Source organism: Gadus macrocephalus, chromosome 23, assembly GCF_031168955.1.
Source record: "Gadus macrocephalus chromosome 23, ASM3116895v1".
NCBI classification, from domain to species: domain Eukaryota; kingdom Metazoa; phylum Chordata; class Actinopteri; order Gadiformes; family Gadidae; genus Gadus; species Gadus macrocephalus.
This window is the reverse complement of record NC_082404.1, coordinates 8,652,286-8,668,644: the sequence shown is the minus strand read 5'-3', so window position 1 is coordinate 8,668,644 and position 16,359 is coordinate 8,652,286. Positions and strand designations below refer to the sequence as shown.

Genomic DNA, 16,359 nt, shown 5'->3' with positions numbered 1-16,359 from the left:
GAAACAACACACATGAAGTCAGGCCTACGTTACATGGTAAGCATGTTGTGTTCCAACAGAGCAACAAGGCTTCCAGGTGTGTGTTCTAGATTCAAGTCAATCATTCATTACACAATACAATAATACAAATAGTTAGCAGGTAAAGCGATGGGAAAGTTCGGAGAAATACAAATTTTTCCACCTTTTGTTTTGATTAATCGTATACGCCATTATGAGTAGGTTTGTTTTCTCCCCAGCAGAATTAACGTTGTGTAGTGATGTGACTTCATGTGATGTTGCTGTTGCCTACAGAGGGGAAGAGTTTAGGTGGATGAAGCTTCCGTTTTCTGTCCACTATTAATACACGTGATTCACCCCATTGCTTCCCTCGGCTGTCTAGACGGCTCCTCTAATAGCCTGCCAGCATGATGCATCCACTCTCAAGAGTGACATGTAGGTCTACTGCCCTACAACTGAGTGGGGCCTGGTAACGAGAACTTGCCATCAAGTTCCTTTTTCTGTGTGGAACATTTCATTTACATTTTTAGACACACATACACACTTTTCTTAACGCTGATTCCGAATCTAAGAACAGCAAAAGGCCCGTTGAAACTATCTCCCTGCGTTCACACCAAAAGATGCATTTGCTGCCCGAAAGGTCATTCACAAAGAAGATACATTAAATGGTAGCTCCACCACCCAATCTCCCGAGCTAAAGCAACACCGGCATATTTAATGTAAACTCAAAGGTCCTGTGCTACGGTATGGATGATCACATACCCCTGGACGTTTGACAGGCCTGAAGAGCAATGGGAGAAGGGACGAAGATAGCTCTGCTCAGATCTCTGCTTACAACTCTACACTGGACATTTTTTGTATTAGTCGAGGCATGGTAGTCTAGTTGTAAGTGTGTCTGACCTCCAGCTGGATTGGCTACCTCATTTTTAAGTACACCTAATTGATTAGATTCAACCTAGACTTGGGAATACAATTTAATTTTTGTATTTTTCAATGTCAGACGCTTTGGCATTAACATGTGTTGACCACCAAAGTTGAGAGAAATTTGATGTTCTCAAATGAGCTGGTTCGCTGGTAAGCTCAAAGGTCTCATAGACCGAAAGTTCTGGGTTCAAGCCTGATTGTGACTAGTCTAAGTTATACAATTGCCTAGATAAGCAAATAGTTCACTTTTGATATTCACCTTTTTCATTATATAGGTATTAATTAACAGTTAAAGGTTGGGTATGGAATTCTCTTTTTTGGCAATTTTTGCAAAATTACTTGAAATCCTTATCATAACCCACTTACAGCCACTGAGTTCAAAGTAGGTCAAGTCAATCATCTGTGGAACGGGCAGGGCTCGAAAAACTCCAGCCAATGATTTCCAGAACCACTGAGTAGCATTGGACAGTAAGTACGTCAATCAAACGTTGTACTGCACTCCCCCTCCCCCGCTCCCCGCGCGTGACCGCTTCGTGCACGTACTCAAAGCTCGTGACCCAGAGCAAGCTTCTGTTTGTTGTTATCCTGCGGTAGCTACTGCAGCTAGCTAACTAGCTAATGGCTCGCTCTCGTGCATCTTGTGTTCGCGCTCGTGCATGATTGCGCGTCCATGTACTTGGACTGGGTGGAGTCAGAGTCAGCGTTGAAGGAGAGGACCATTTGAGTTGTGTATTTTCAAAAATCTGCTGGCGTTTCGCAAATCCCATACCCAACCTTTAATAAAAGTCAGCTTGAGTCAGTTATACTTCTCCATCAAATAAAACATTTAACTAGAAAATGCGGTGAGTGTTGTAGAACAAAGTGAGGTTGAACATTTTTTTTTAATAAAGCCACACAGATTAAGACATAAAGAAACGATAAATGGCCTAAATCAAGTGAAAGGATTTGAACAAAGGTTCAAAAGTCTAAATGGAGTAAACAATGTAAACATGCACACCATTTAAAGGTCCCATGACATGAAAATCTCACTTTATGAGTGGCTGTAACTCTGCGCCACGGCTGAATTTCGGGAACATCTTTGAATACTGTGTTAGTTGCCCACTAAAACCTATATTAAAGAATACATAAAATAGCATGTCATGGGACCTTTAAGAAAAAAGTAAATTGTTGGAAGCAAATAAAGTGACCGCTGAATGAAAAGCGCAAAGCATTGCTAAAAATGCAGAAATGTAAAATGAATTGAACTGAAGAATCAGAAATGTCAAATGCATTGCCCTACACTGTGTGTGTGTGTGTGTGTGTGTGTGTGTGTGTGTGTGTGTGTGTGTGTGTGTGTGTGTGTGTGTGTGTGTGTGTGTGTGTGTGTGTGTAAAATAGATACAAAGCCACTAGTGGCATCACTGTATTTTGAGCGCTGGTGGGCCGCATGTCTTTGAAATAGACTACAAGGGCAGAAGGAAACCCAGATAGCAAAACGTGATTGAATCAACATTGAGATATTGTCTGGCTGAAGATTGTGATCAACATTGATGTCAGACATTGAAATATACATTGAAAGTACTCGCTATGATCAACATTGAAATAGCGTTACATTTCCAATTAATTCTGACAATGAATCAACCTTGATTCAATTATGATATGATCAACATTGAAAGAATATAAAATTGAATCAACAGTGATTAAACTATATATATGTATTGCATCATACATTGAAACAAGGTTATTATTAAAGGGCCATTTCAACACTTTTCAACCTTGCTTTGTATGTTTTTAATATGCGTCATTAAAAACCCCATTAGATTGGCTATTTCCATTCTTTTTAAGAAACCAAGGTTGAGAACAGCTGCTTTCCTGAATACTCTATGAACAAACCAAAAAAACAACAAAACAGCCCGTTATTCAAAAAGTAATTTAATGAATATTCAAAATCAATGACAAACAAACATCTTCAGGAATTATGAACATTAACACTAATTAACCCTATTATTAAGAACATTACAATAACTTTTGTCCTTATAACTCTTTGCCTTTTCTTGGTAGCCCTCCACTCGTCTCAGGTGCGTAGCGCAGCCCCTTCTGCAGGGCACCCCTGTACTTCAATTCAGTCAACTTGTGGTCAAATTGACGTGCAGCCACTGTAACAAAAAATAAAAATAAAAAAATCTTCATATATTAAAGCAATGGCACAGTTTATGTCTACTCCGTGTCTCAGAGCAGGGCACTGGTCATTTTCAATGTCCATTAGCTTGAAATGATGTCACTGATAGGCTGGTGTCAGAACTGTCCACAGGCACAGACCCCCTCTGAGACGCAGAGCGACAAAACAGAAGAGATGCCAACCTATTGTGAGCATTAGAGCAGTGGTTCTCAACCTGTGGGTCGGGACCCCCACATGAATCTGGGGGCTGTCCCCAGATGACAGGGAAGTGACAATTTAAGGACTTTTAAGAAGTTTTTAATACCTCAGAAAAAAGAAGAAGAAATAATACCATTAATGCATCAAAAGTAATCAGCAAATTATACTATAAAACCTGGTCAAACATTGGCCAAATTGTCATATATAGACAAATTCACTGAATACAATCATTCCTGCTGTGTCAATCAGGCCTATGTTCCACTGGCAAATAAATAGATTTCCGGCGTACGATCTCCTCAGAATAAGAGTACCTCTTACATAGATAGACGTCTATAGAGGTGGAAGAGACAGTCCACCGGAAGTCTTATATTTGCAAGATGTACAATGACAATAAACGCTTAATCTATTCTATGTTTGCTAGCGGAACACAGGCCTGACTGACACCGCAGGACGCTGGGGTCATGCTGCATTCAGCACTCACCTAATAAGTACATGTTAGCTATGCAATGTACACTTGCATTTATTATGAAGTTCAATTTGTGCAGACATTTGGGGTAGAACATAACACCTTTGTGCTGGGCGTCAAACACACTAGCCACTACACTGCCAAGCCAGTTCCTGATTATTATAAAGAATCTACCTCATAGGCTATCTTTTGTAAAAATCAAACGTACATGATAAAGAAACTTATTTCTTACAACACTTTGGGAATCAAACTTAATTACTAAGCTCTTGGTCAAACACAGAGCCACTAAACTAGACCATAAACTCAATGTAATTATGGAAGCAACTCAAAAATAATCCTTAATCACTCTCATAGGAAATAAAATACATATACTGGCCGTCGCTATGTATTATCACAGCTTGTCACTTCTGTTGAGAACATCACCACTTTACTTTTCAGTGGCCAACATGTTTATTTTGGTAGGGCTTTACAGTGTCTTAAAATAATATCATATACAAATAGTACCCTTACATTATAGGTGCTCTGCAATTGCAAGTACACCATTGTATGATATTTTGTTATTTTAATAAAGTGTAGCATATATATATAGTAGGATATAGTAGTATAAAGTATTGGAGTATGTATAAAGTATAGTAAAATAAAATGCAATTGAGTAAAAAAGAAAAAGTATAATTTGAAGTTAAAACAAAGATCCATCCTTTCCAAAACCTGAAACCAAACCCTACAACCAAAAACCTGAATTCAAACCCTAACCCTGAACCAGACTCTAAACCCCAAATACAAAACCTATACCTGAACCAGACCCTAAAACCAAAAAACAAAACCTATACAAGAACCAGACCCTAAAACCCAAACACAAAACGTAACCCTGAACCAGACCCTAAAACCCAAATACAAAACCTAACCCTGAACCAGACCCTAAAACCCAAATACAAAACCTATACAAGAACCAGACCCTAAAACCCAAATACAAAACCTAACCCTGAACCAGACCCTAAAACCCAAATACAAAACCTAACCCTGAACCAGACTCTAAAACCCAAATACAAGCCTAACCCTGAACCAGACCCTAAAACCCAAACACAAAACCTAACCCTGAACAAGACCCTAAAACCCAAATACAAAACCTATACAAGAACCAGACCCTAAAACCCAAATACAAAACCTAACCCTGAACCAGACCCTAAAACCCAAATACAAAACCTAACCCTGAACAAGACCCTAAAACCCAAATACAAAACCTAACCCTGAACCAGACTCTAAAACCCAAATACAAGCCTAACCCTGAACCAGACTCTAAAACCCAAATACAAAACCTATACCTGAACCAGACCCTAAAACCCAAATACAAAACCTAACCCTGAACAAGACCCTAAAACCCAAATACAAAACCTAACCCTGAACCAGACCACTAAAACCAAACCCAAAAACCAATCTTAAAATACAAAACCCAGTCCTAAAACCAGACCCTAAATCTTAACCAAAAATAAACCCAAATAGGAAACCTTATCCCAAAAGCAGACATTAAAACTAAACGAAACCCCAATACAAAACCCTATCCTAGAACCAGACCTTAAAACTAAACCAAACACTAAAACCAAAACCATCCCTAGGGTATAAGGTTTCCTATTTGGTTTAGGTTTCATGGTTAGATTTTTGGATTTAAGGATTAGTTTGAGTGTTAGTCAGCTTTGAGCGTTAGGGTTTGGTTTTTACGGTGATGGTTTTAGAAGCTAATTTGATTCAATTGATTTTCAATAGAGGAGTTATTTTGGTTTTGGGTCGTAAACTCCCATTTACCCTTTTGAATATAATAAACCATGTTTCCACTAAATATAAGACTTCTACTTCACATCGTAGCATGTTCCGTGTCTTTGTTCAGGGTCATTTTGCCACGTTGAGATGTTTTCACTTTTCCTTTAAAGACATCCTGAAAAGTGTGATAAGATAATCTTAAACCTAGAAAACCACTTTTTTTATTTAAGTAGCTGTGGGGTTTAAAGCAATATAATGTATAGGTTCAAGAATGTACTTTCCAGAGATCTACCTCAAACGTCTAATTGTTACCTATAGTTACTTTTCATCATTTAAACTGCAACTGCGTGTCCTCCTGCGCCCTTCCAGCAGAGGGCGCAGGAGGACCGTCTAACCAGGGGAGGGCGGCTGGTCTCGCCGCAGCCGCTCTGCTGTCTGCCCAGTGCCCACCTTCTGAGTATTATTTTCCTGAGTCCAACCGAGTTTTATCAAAACACAGCGGAGTTTAATTCCAACATGTACATTCATTATACTGTTATGTGTTTCCTTCAACAGTAGGCTACATTAAAACACACATTAATTTTTTTTTATTTAGTTTCACTGTTCTGTTCAAATCTAGACAGAAAAAAATCACCTGTCGTGGTGAATGTATCATTCCGTATTGCATTGCAGCACTGTTATATAGACTATATTAATAAACCATATAGCCATTTACACTGAATCAAAAATCACTGTATTCAAACGAATGTTTATTCATTTAATGATGTGTGTGTCTGCACTACATACGGCACCGGCATATTGTATAATCATTAAATAGCTGTAAAAATTCCAAGAATATGAGTCGATTTTTATTGGGCGACGAAAAACAGTCTACTATCTTTTGTGTTGTTATAGTGTGTGCTTAAGGCGGGGGGTGTTCTTTTAGGAAGAACTCCAAGTGAAAAGCTAATTCTTGTTATCGCCGTGGATGTCTAATGAGAGGTTAGCACCCACCGTACTACAGTTATTATTATTACCAACCACTTTACTACAGCACTACTCGAGTCAGTCGAATCAATGGACTCCTACGATAACCCCTCCCACATTCTCCCTCCACGAGAAGTAGTCCCCCATTTCAAAGATTACTTATACACACTAAATATCCTCAAAAACACTCATCCTCGAATCAAGTGTTGATTTATAGCACAACCTGTGGAGAATATATGTGTTTTCATTAAGACCTAAATCCATTGCTTATTTAGCGGGAAAGCTCTCGCGGAGGGATACAGTTCACAGAGTAACGCGACCTTCTTATTGCTGCCGATCGTCCCTCAGCTGTGATTTCCATGCAGCTCGTGAACGGCTTCACTCCACAGCCGGCGTATGTCCATCTTTTCTACAACTCACACCAACGCACGCCTCCTCCGGCTCCACTGACAGTACGAGCGAGATTTTTCCGCCCCGATCCAGAACTGGATTAACGTTTCTTTCTTGCTGGAATACTTGCACTTTTAGCGCATTTTGGGTCCTACCCCCCCGCTTCTCAGACCCACACCGGGTGTCAACCTTTCCACGCTTACGGTAAGAGGAGGCATTTAGCAGCGTATTGGACGCATGGTGCTACGCCTCAGCGTGTTGCCGGGTTTAAAACCTTATCTCCGGCTTAGTGTAACGTTACTACTGCAGCATGGCGTCTATTCTGCATGTGTATGGCCTGCAGCATGTGTGTGTACTGCAGCATGTGTGCGTGCGTGTGTGCTGCAGTATATGTGTATACAGTATACTGCATGTTTTAGTTACTTTCAGCAACGCATCGAGCACCTGCTGCTAGAAAAGTGCATGCATGCCAAAAGCGCATGCCTGCCGGTGTTTTGAACTGTCTGCCATTTGAACAGTGCTGCACTTTGACGCGTGCTCAACACACCTTGTCGCAGCGTTTACACACACACATCCATTAGACGTGGCCAATTAATACTAACTACAACCTTTTCTTCTCCTTTCAGTTCGGCGACGTTTAGGGCAGCCATGCCGCTGAACTCTTCCTCAGGGGCTACCGCGACGAGTAAAAACTATGACTACGACTACGATTCCCTGCAGCCCTACTTCTATTACGACAACGAGGAGGAGGACTTCTATCACCACAACCAGCAGCCCCAGCCGCCGGCCCCCAGCGAGGACATCTGGAAGAAGTTCGAGCTGCTGCCCACCCCGCCCCTCTCCCCAAGCCGCAGACCCTCTCTCTCCAGCCTCTTCCCCTCCACGGCCGACCAGCTGGAGATGGTCACAGAGTTTCTGGGGGACGACGCGGTAAACCAGAGCATTATCTGCGACTCTGACTACTCCCAGACCTTTCTCAAGTCCATCATCATCCAGGACTGCATGTGGAGCGGCTTCTCTGCCGTGGCCAAGCTCGAGAAAGTAGTATCTGACCGTCTGGCGTCGCTTCACGCGGCGCGCAGGGACTCTGCCTCTTCCACGGGGGGGAGTAGCCCCGCGTCAGAGTGTCCGTCGGCGAGACTCAACACAAACTACCTGCAAGACCTCAACACGTCCGCGGAAGAGTGCATCGACCCCTCCGTGGTCTTCCCCTACCCCATTGCCGAGACTCCCAAGTCCAGTGTGGCGGTGCTACCGCAGACCCCCCCCACCACAACCACCTCCATCCACACCAGCTGCACCTCCTCCCCACGGGACCTGTCACTGGATACCCCCCCCAACAGTAGCGGCAGTAGCAGCAGCTGCAGCGACTCAGGTAGGCTCAACACTGGCTAGCTGTTATCTCTGATCTTGTGTTTACTAATGAAGATGAATGGGAGGGAGGGAGGGAGGGAAGGTGTAGGGGGGGTCATCCCGAGGCGAGCTGGTGCGGTTCCAAGCACTCGGGTGGGTGGTTGGGACGCGTTTCCTCTGTCCCAGCTGGGTTAGTGCTGTTTTGTTCTGACGTGGTGCACTGTAGTTGCCAAGCATTGCTGTGGGAGCGTCTGAGACAGCTGATCCTAGGAAAGATCACACGCCTTCCTGCCTTGTTCTTTAGCAGCATTCCTGTGACCTGAAAGTCTAGGATGTTTGTTTACCTTCTGCCCGTCCGTCTCTTTCAGAAGATGAGGGTGACGATGAGGATGACGACGAGGAAGAGGAGGAAGACGAGGATGACGATGAGGACGAGGAGGAGATCGACGTGGTGACGGTGGAGAAGCGGCAGCACCTTAAACGCGGCGACTCATCCCCCTCGGACACGCGGCATCCCAGCCCGCTGGTGCTGAAGCGCTGCCACGTCTCCACCCACCAACACAACTACGCCGCTCACCCCTCCACCCGCCACGACCCCCCCGCGCCCGCCGCCACCGCCGCCGTCAAACGCCTCAAGCTGGACAGCGGCAGCTCGCCGCCTTCACACCACCACCACCATCACCACAGCCACGGGCACGGCCGCGTGCTCAAGCAGATCAGCGGCAACAGGAAGTGCGCCAGCCCGCGCACCTCGGACACGGAGGACTGCGACAAGCGGAGGACACACAACGTGCTGGAGCGCCAGCGCCGCAACGAGCTCAAGCTGAGCTTCTTCGCGCTGCGCGACGAGATCCCCGAGGTGGCCAACAATGAGAAGGCGGCCAAGGTGGTGATCCTGAAGAAGGCCACGGAGTGCATCTACGGCATGCAGACGGACGAGGAGCGGCTGCTGTCCGTCAAGGAGCAGCTCCAGAGGAGGAGCGAGGCGCTCCGGCAGCGGCTCTGCCTCCTGCAGAGCCCCCGGCCCTGAGGGCCACATGGGGGTCTTAAGACTTGGCGCTGGTGGTGTTTTTTTAAGTTAGTTTTTTTTATGCAAGTCGGTTCGGTTGAGTGTGTACAGGTTATAATGTTGCATGCGAATGCAAGACGGGGATTCTAAAGTTGTGGAGATCTTGTTGGATTTCAACGTTTTCAATACTGCCTCAGACGTTATGGTTGGATTACAATATTTAAAGTTTATTTTTATTAATAAAATATAAAAAGAAAAAAATTGGTGCTGCACAGTTGAGCGCCCAACATAAAATAAGCCTTTTTTTTTATGTTTCTTTTGTTTTTCATTTTTTTGTAAATAAAATTTCCTATAAAAGGTATTTTTGGATCAATTTGACTGGAAGTTCTCACCCAGTGGTTTTCAGTGTTCGATTTTCCATTTTGTTCCTCAATTCAAATATAAAAGAAAAATGGTTCCTGAAACTGTCTCTTGCTTTTCTTTGGTCAGACACTCCTCACATGTTAGCCTCTAGTATGACGTCAGATCACCTTACATCAATGAGTGCCACTACTAGGAAACACTGTTCTGTGTTTGTTTACATTTCTCCCGCCTTGTCCAAGAGCGTGATACGCAAGGGTCAAGGGTTCATCGAAGAGCCTACAATACTTTAACTCGGACACGCCACATCCAGTCCTGTGCCCCAGGTGTAGTTATGCTTAATGGTGATCAATGAAATGTCCTGCCAAAGGTTAGCAGTTAAAGGGACTCTAGGCTGGTGTGTAATTATAGTAGGAAGTGAGTGGAGACGGGCGACGCCCCTCTAGCTCAACAGGATAGGGACGGGCTTCAAGACATCAATTAAAATCCTAGTATCGTCATATGGTTAAAGAAGGAACTCAAACTATTACCTCGATTGTCCAGTATTTTAAGGAAATATATAGACTTAGAGACCTTAACATGTTCATGTACACTATAGGGCTATAAAGCTTGAACTTCATGAAATCACACCTCAACAACTCTCCATTTTGGAAGCATACGCTTGTTAAGAGTGTTACAAATCTTTTTTTGCAATTGTTTGATAATAAATCGTCTAATTATTTGTCACTATAGAGCAACATAGTTGTGTTATAAATATCCAAAGCCCTTCTCATACGAGACATGAAACATTAGCCATTGTTATTGTTTATGTGCAATCTAAATTGTACAGTATCACAAGTTTTGCCAATTAAGAAATCCAGTGAGGTATTCTGAGGCACAAACCCTTCTACATTATAGGTCTACATTATTGCTTTCGTACGGGGTCTGAGTATCATTTTTGTACAGGTTCTCCTGGGTTGACAGTGACACAGTCTGCTCTGCTATGTGAAGCCTATAAGAAACCATGTGTACAGGGATTAACTTTAGCAAGCAGCAGAAACCATAACAGTGGCACATTGAAATTACCCCACTGCATGATTCATATTTAAAATGTTATTATTATTATTATTATTACAATATTAATTTGAACGCATTTAATAAAGAAGCGAGTCGACGGCGTTTCCTAACGGAGCCATTACACGATGGAGCGGATTTTATCCTCACCGCGGGCCATTTAATTCTAGTCTCGCCGTGACGTCACTCCCCGTGTCTGACGGATTTCTCGGCTGCGTGGAGCGCGTGGTCGCGAGCACATGGAAATGAGGTGGAGATCTGGGTCTGAAAGACGCGCAAGTGATCATCCGAAAAATGGAATATAATATATATAGCAACCGAATGATCCGGTAAGTGATTATATTGATGACGTTTATATATCGATTATCTATTAACGTGTGTGTGTCGATGCACTGCTGTTCAACAGCAGAAGGAAGATGGTGTTATAACAATGATATCACTAGCTTACTGTACTGTACCATTGTCGAGCGCTAATGCGCACTTAAATTAGAAAACATTGTCGTAGACCACTTCGCACTCTTTTATAGAGAACTTATGGAGATACAAATGTTTTAAACGCATCACATGGCTCTATCTTCACCCAACTGTTGTTGTATAACAGTAGTAGGCCTATTATTAACTGCGGGTTGTTATTCTAGCACCCATAACTTTAGAAGAGACTAAACCTAAAATAAAATGTGCTATTCTTTGTTCCATTGTTCACGTTGATGAAATACTATATTTTCTTCCACATTGAAGCTGTCCTACCATGCCCTAACTGTGTTATGCTGGTTTACATCTCAAGCATGGGACCTACACTTCGAGTTGGGATCATCTCTATCTACTCCATACATTCAGTCAGTGCAAAGGGGAAGAGCTTTAAATCATAACAGATAGTTAAAGGGCCATGTGTTGGCATATGTTTCAGTTTCAGTTTTCAGTCTTATGTAGGTTACCAAAGGAGGAACGGTGCAATGAAATGTGTTGAACGAGAAAAAACAGCACAGCTAAGCAGTAAGCGCACTACCAATAACATCAGTATTCATATTATTTAATAGAAAATATGATAAATATAACACTATACATTAACATGAGGCTTGTGCTGTAAGGGTGACAGGTGACAAGTGTAAACAGAAGAATTGCACATTAGGCATGTATAAGTCCTGATATAATAGCAGCAGTCATGGCTGTTGCAGACAGCAGGACTATTTAGGTCAATGAGTTGAGAAGCCTGATACCCTGGAGGTAAAAACTGTCCTTACGTCTGGTGGTACGTGCAGCCATGCTCTCATGCTCGTCTGCCTGAGTATACAAGGAGAACCGTCTGCCTGCTGGGTGGCTGTGCTCCATAGTGATGCTGTCTGCCTTCCGCAGACCCCACCTGTGAAAGATATCCTGAACGGCCAGGAGTCGGTTTCCAGCGATGTGCTGTGCTGCAAATCAGACCACACTCGGTCGGGACTCGCGGCTGTGGGCAGAACGGTTCCCCGTACCGGGCCGTGATGCTGGCACCAGCCGGGTTAGTGTCTGCAGCGCCTCTCGGTAGGCCGTCTCATCGTTGTCTCTGATGAGGCCTAGGACGGTCGTGTCGTCAGTTAACGTAATGATGGCATGGGAGCGCTGCTCGTCACTTTGAGATCCCCATCTCTGTTCGTATCCATGTATTATTACACGGGACGTTATGCCCTTTGTAGCATGCGATTGGTGGGACATCTCTTAAGGTGGAGGCCTATGAATGGATATGATGGAGGTGTTGTTGGTGGACCTGGTGAATGGGTCGGATATGGGGTTATTAGGTAATTTTATGATATAATATTGGGCCTTTCTTACCCACAGCCAAACCATGACCTGTGGACAGAGGACAGAATCTATTTGTTAGTAAGCTCTTGTGGCGTGTAGAGGAGTGAGGTGTAAGGTGGTTTGGGTGTTCGGAGTTGCCATACCTCAATGATATGTGATTGGTTGAGACCTTGAACGAAGATTTATTTCTGGTACATAAACAATCAAAAGCCAATCTCAAGAATGATCAGATAAACAACAGGATTCAGTGTGTTTACATGCGCTGATTGTAGCCTGGTTACGGCAGTGACTAGGTTGCCCATGTATTCACACAGGAACTCAGTTAAATTTCAAGGAGGGACTAGTATAATATGAACCACAACATTGGTTGACATGTCATGTTTTGGTGCTTATGACACCATCACAATTATTTTCTCATGTCGACGATGGATCCATGGTTGTGATTGTGACTAAGAATGAAGTTGCTAGCCGGGAGGATGCAATCTCGCTTTGTTTTGGCCCAATTTCTCCTGTTTGACCGCAAAATGGTTTCAGATTGGTTGAGAGATGAAAGGGGCGGGGTCTGCAGTGACAGCCTGGGAATGAAACACGGTGCATAGAGCGATGAGGAATAGAGGAGGAATATCGTCTTCCTGATTAACTTTTGCTTAAGCTACATAACCCTGGTTACGACAGCTACGTAACCTCATCCTTCTCTGACATTATTTGTTAATTCAGATTCTGTATATAGGCTGTAAGCCCCCTAGAGCAAGGTGATCAAATACATACCTGCTCTTTATGACCTGTCTCGGTACTGTAACCCTTACCTGCTCCTTTATGACCTGTCTCTGTACTGTCTAACCCCTACCTGCTCTTTATTGACCTGTCTCTGTTCTGTTTAACACCTACATGCGCCTTAATGACCTGTCGTCTGTACTAGATCTAGTCTGTGTTTGGTGGTGCCCAGGACTAGCAGATGTCTTCTTTTTGGACCAAACCCTGGTTTGAAACATGGGTTGAACCGTTTTTTTAATATACCTGGCTTGAAAATGGATCCTGGGACGGAAGCCGGAGCAGGAGAGAGGAGACCAGTAAAGACCGGTATAGGGACTTAGATACCAAGTATAGACCAGGAGTGACCAGAGAGCAAGTGAAACCCCAGTAAAGAGTATACCATACTCTTTAACAATAGAGAACCGGATAGACCAGTTGAGAACATGATTGACCAGGAGAATCCAGGGGAGACCAGAAAAAACTCAGACCAATAGAAACCAGTTGAGTACAAGAAGGAGACCAGGAAAGAGACCAGGAGAGACAAGGGGACCAGTAGACACTAAGAGGCCAATAGAGACCTGTGAACTATTAGAAACTATGGAGACTGATATAGACCAAGTGGTAGACCAGAAGAGACTAATAGAGGCCAGTAGACCAGTATTGTACTCTTGTAATCTTACTTCATTGGTTATTATTACATACGGTGGAACCTTAATATCTGGAACCTGCAGTAGGGTTACGAAGGAAATCTGTAAGCCAGTAGGAGCTAGTGGTTCTCCTCACAAGCACTTCCTGGTCCTCGAAATAATTAGGGGTGTGAAAAATAATCGATTCTTCGATGCATGCACGCAAACTCACAGCCAGACACAAGAACTCCTTCTAATTCAAGAGCAGCTTTTTCTTGAATGACATAGAAAAGAAAGATTAGAAAGAAAAGAAAACTGAAACCTATTTTTTTACATACTTCCATATTGTGTTGTAATGCAAGCTGCATTGATTATTGCATTGTTCATAGAAAGTCATATCTGTGACATAAGCTTTTTCTCTAATAAAATATATGCTAAGTTAATTCATCTGTTGATGTCTTTGATGATCATCACAAAAGTGGGAAGCGATTAGCAAACTGAGTAGCAAACTCAGATGTATATATATATTTTTGAGAATCACGCATGGAAATGTACATAAAAAAATTGTTGCATCGATAATCGTTTTAGAATCGAATCGTTGACCTCATAACCGGAATCGAATCGAATCGTGAGGTGCCAAGAGATTCCCACCCCTAGAAATTATCCATACCACCAGCGAGAGTACTTTGCTTTACGAAGCGATTGCATTTTATTTTTAGAGCAGAGATCGAGTGAGGGTATGCCCTCTGAAAACCGGTTATCACGATGCAGAAGAAGGTTGGCAGTTTTAGTTATTAAAGAGAAAGTTCTGCAAAAGATCCACTTCAACAAGAGTTCCCCCTCAATGTTTCGTGTTCTGCTTTTTCTCATCTTCCTGAGGGTATTCAATGGGAGGATTTTAGGACCAAAATCAAGAAGAGATAGTTTGATGTTAATGTGGCTGTTGTGAGCAAACATTACATTATGTAACAAAAAAATAAAAAATGTGTCGGTCAAAGTGCAACTCAAAGAAAACTGTGTTCCCCAGCAACAGTTTCCAGCCCTGTCTGTAAAGGGGCTGGAGACATACCTGGTGTGTGTGTGTGTGTGTGTGTGTGTGTGTGTGTGTGTGTGTGTGTGTGTGTGTGTGTGTGTGTGTGTGTGTGTGTGTGTGTGTGTGTGTGTGTGTGTGTGTGTGTGTGTGTGTGTGTGTGTGTGTGTGTGTGTGTGTGTGTGTGTGTGTGTGTGTGTGTGTGTGTGTGTGTGTGTGTGTGTGTGTGTGTGTGTGTGTGTGTGTGTCTCTCGGTGGTAGGGGGGTGGAGCTGCATACCAGCGGATCTCTCTAGTGGCTCCAGAGTTATTGTCTGAAGACATCATCGCTTAACTCTCTAGAAATTCACTGGAGCCATTTAACTCTCTCTCTCTCTCTCTCTCTCTCTCTCTCTCTCTCTCTCTCTCTCTTTCTCTCTTTCGCGCTCTCTCTCTCTCCCCCTCTCTCCTTACTGTCTGTCTGGCTGTCAGTCTGTCTGTCTCTCGCTCTTTCTCCCTGTCTGTGTCTCGTTCTGTCTTTCACACTCTCTTTTTCCCTGTCTGTCTGGCTCTCGTTCTGTCTCTCTCCCTCTTTCTCTCTATCCACCACACTCTCTCTGTCGGCGAGTGAGTGTGTATTTTTATTGGCTCACAGAGCTGAATGTTGGGCTGCCAGACGTCTCTGCCTGCACAATGTTTTTACTGTGAGACATTTAAACAGCCCCATAGACCCAGTGCGGGGCTGTGTGCACGCTTACACTGTGCTAGCTCTGTGGTGACTTTGTGCTAACAGTGTGCTCATGCTGTGCTATCACCATGCTTACCCTAACCCTAACCCTAACCCTATGTGTTATGAAAAGATAAGATAAAAAGTATCTATCCTAAAGGGGAGATCCTGTTAGCGCTGTGATAACTCTGTGCTAATGCTGTGACAGCACTGTGCTATAGTTGTGCTAGTTGTACTAATGCTATGCTAACACTGTCAAACATTAATAATCCCCAAAGAGAAATAATAATAACACTGTTGCTAACCCTATGCTAATGCTGTGATAGCAGTGTGCTCACACTGTGATAAATCAATGATAGCACAGTGCTAACACCACTGCTGGAACCAACAGCCCGGTTCCCATCAGTCTCTGATGAGGGAATTCCCCCTCTCTCTCCCTTACTGATCACAGCTGGTTGCAGCTATTCTTAGAAACCTCAACAATGTACTCTTATACTCCACACTCTTTCCAGCCCTAGGTGGGAGGGAGGGAGGAAGGGAGGGAGGGAGGGAGGGAGGGAGGGAGGGAAAGCAACATATGGTACAGAGAGAGAGAGGAAGAGGGGGGGTTACTGAGAGAGATGGGGAAGAGAGACAGAGAGAGTTATTTCGAGGGAGAGCGGGGGGGGAGACAGACAGAGAGGGTGATTCGGTTCCTCTGCTCTCCATGAAATCTCGTCAGTCTCTCTATCCGTGGTCACGCGTCGGCCACGGCGAAGAGGGCGGGGCTGACCGGTGTTCTCCCCTCCTCCTCTCTCCTCCTCACGTTTCTGTGGAAGGAAGGGGAGGGGGCTGAGG

General features: G+C 43.7%; 1 protein-coding gene across 2 annotated transcripts; it reads left to right on the top strand.

Moving 5' to 3' along the window:
- The first annotated feature begins 6,803 nt into the window (after window positions 1-6,803).
- Window positions 6,804-9,680, top strand: myca (MYC proto-oncogene, bHLH transcription factor a). Of its 2 annotated transcripts, none has more exons than XM_060045085.1 (3): window positions 6,804-7,058; window positions 7,481-8,229; window positions 8,579-9,680. In XM_060045085.1, exons 2-3 carry the CDS (start codon window positions 7,503-7,505, stop codon window positions 9,235-9,237), a joined length of 1,386 nt encoding a protein of 461 aa, XP_059901068.1. In that variant the 5' UTR covers window positions 6,804-7,058; window positions 7,481-7,502; the 3' UTR covers window positions 9,238-9,680. The 2 variants fall into 2 exon arrangements, with proteins under 2 accessions (XP_059901068.1, XP_059901067.1); XM_060045084.1 differs by having other exon boundaries at window positions 8,576-9,680.
- The last annotated feature ends 6,679 nt before the right edge of the window (window positions 9,681-16,359 follow it).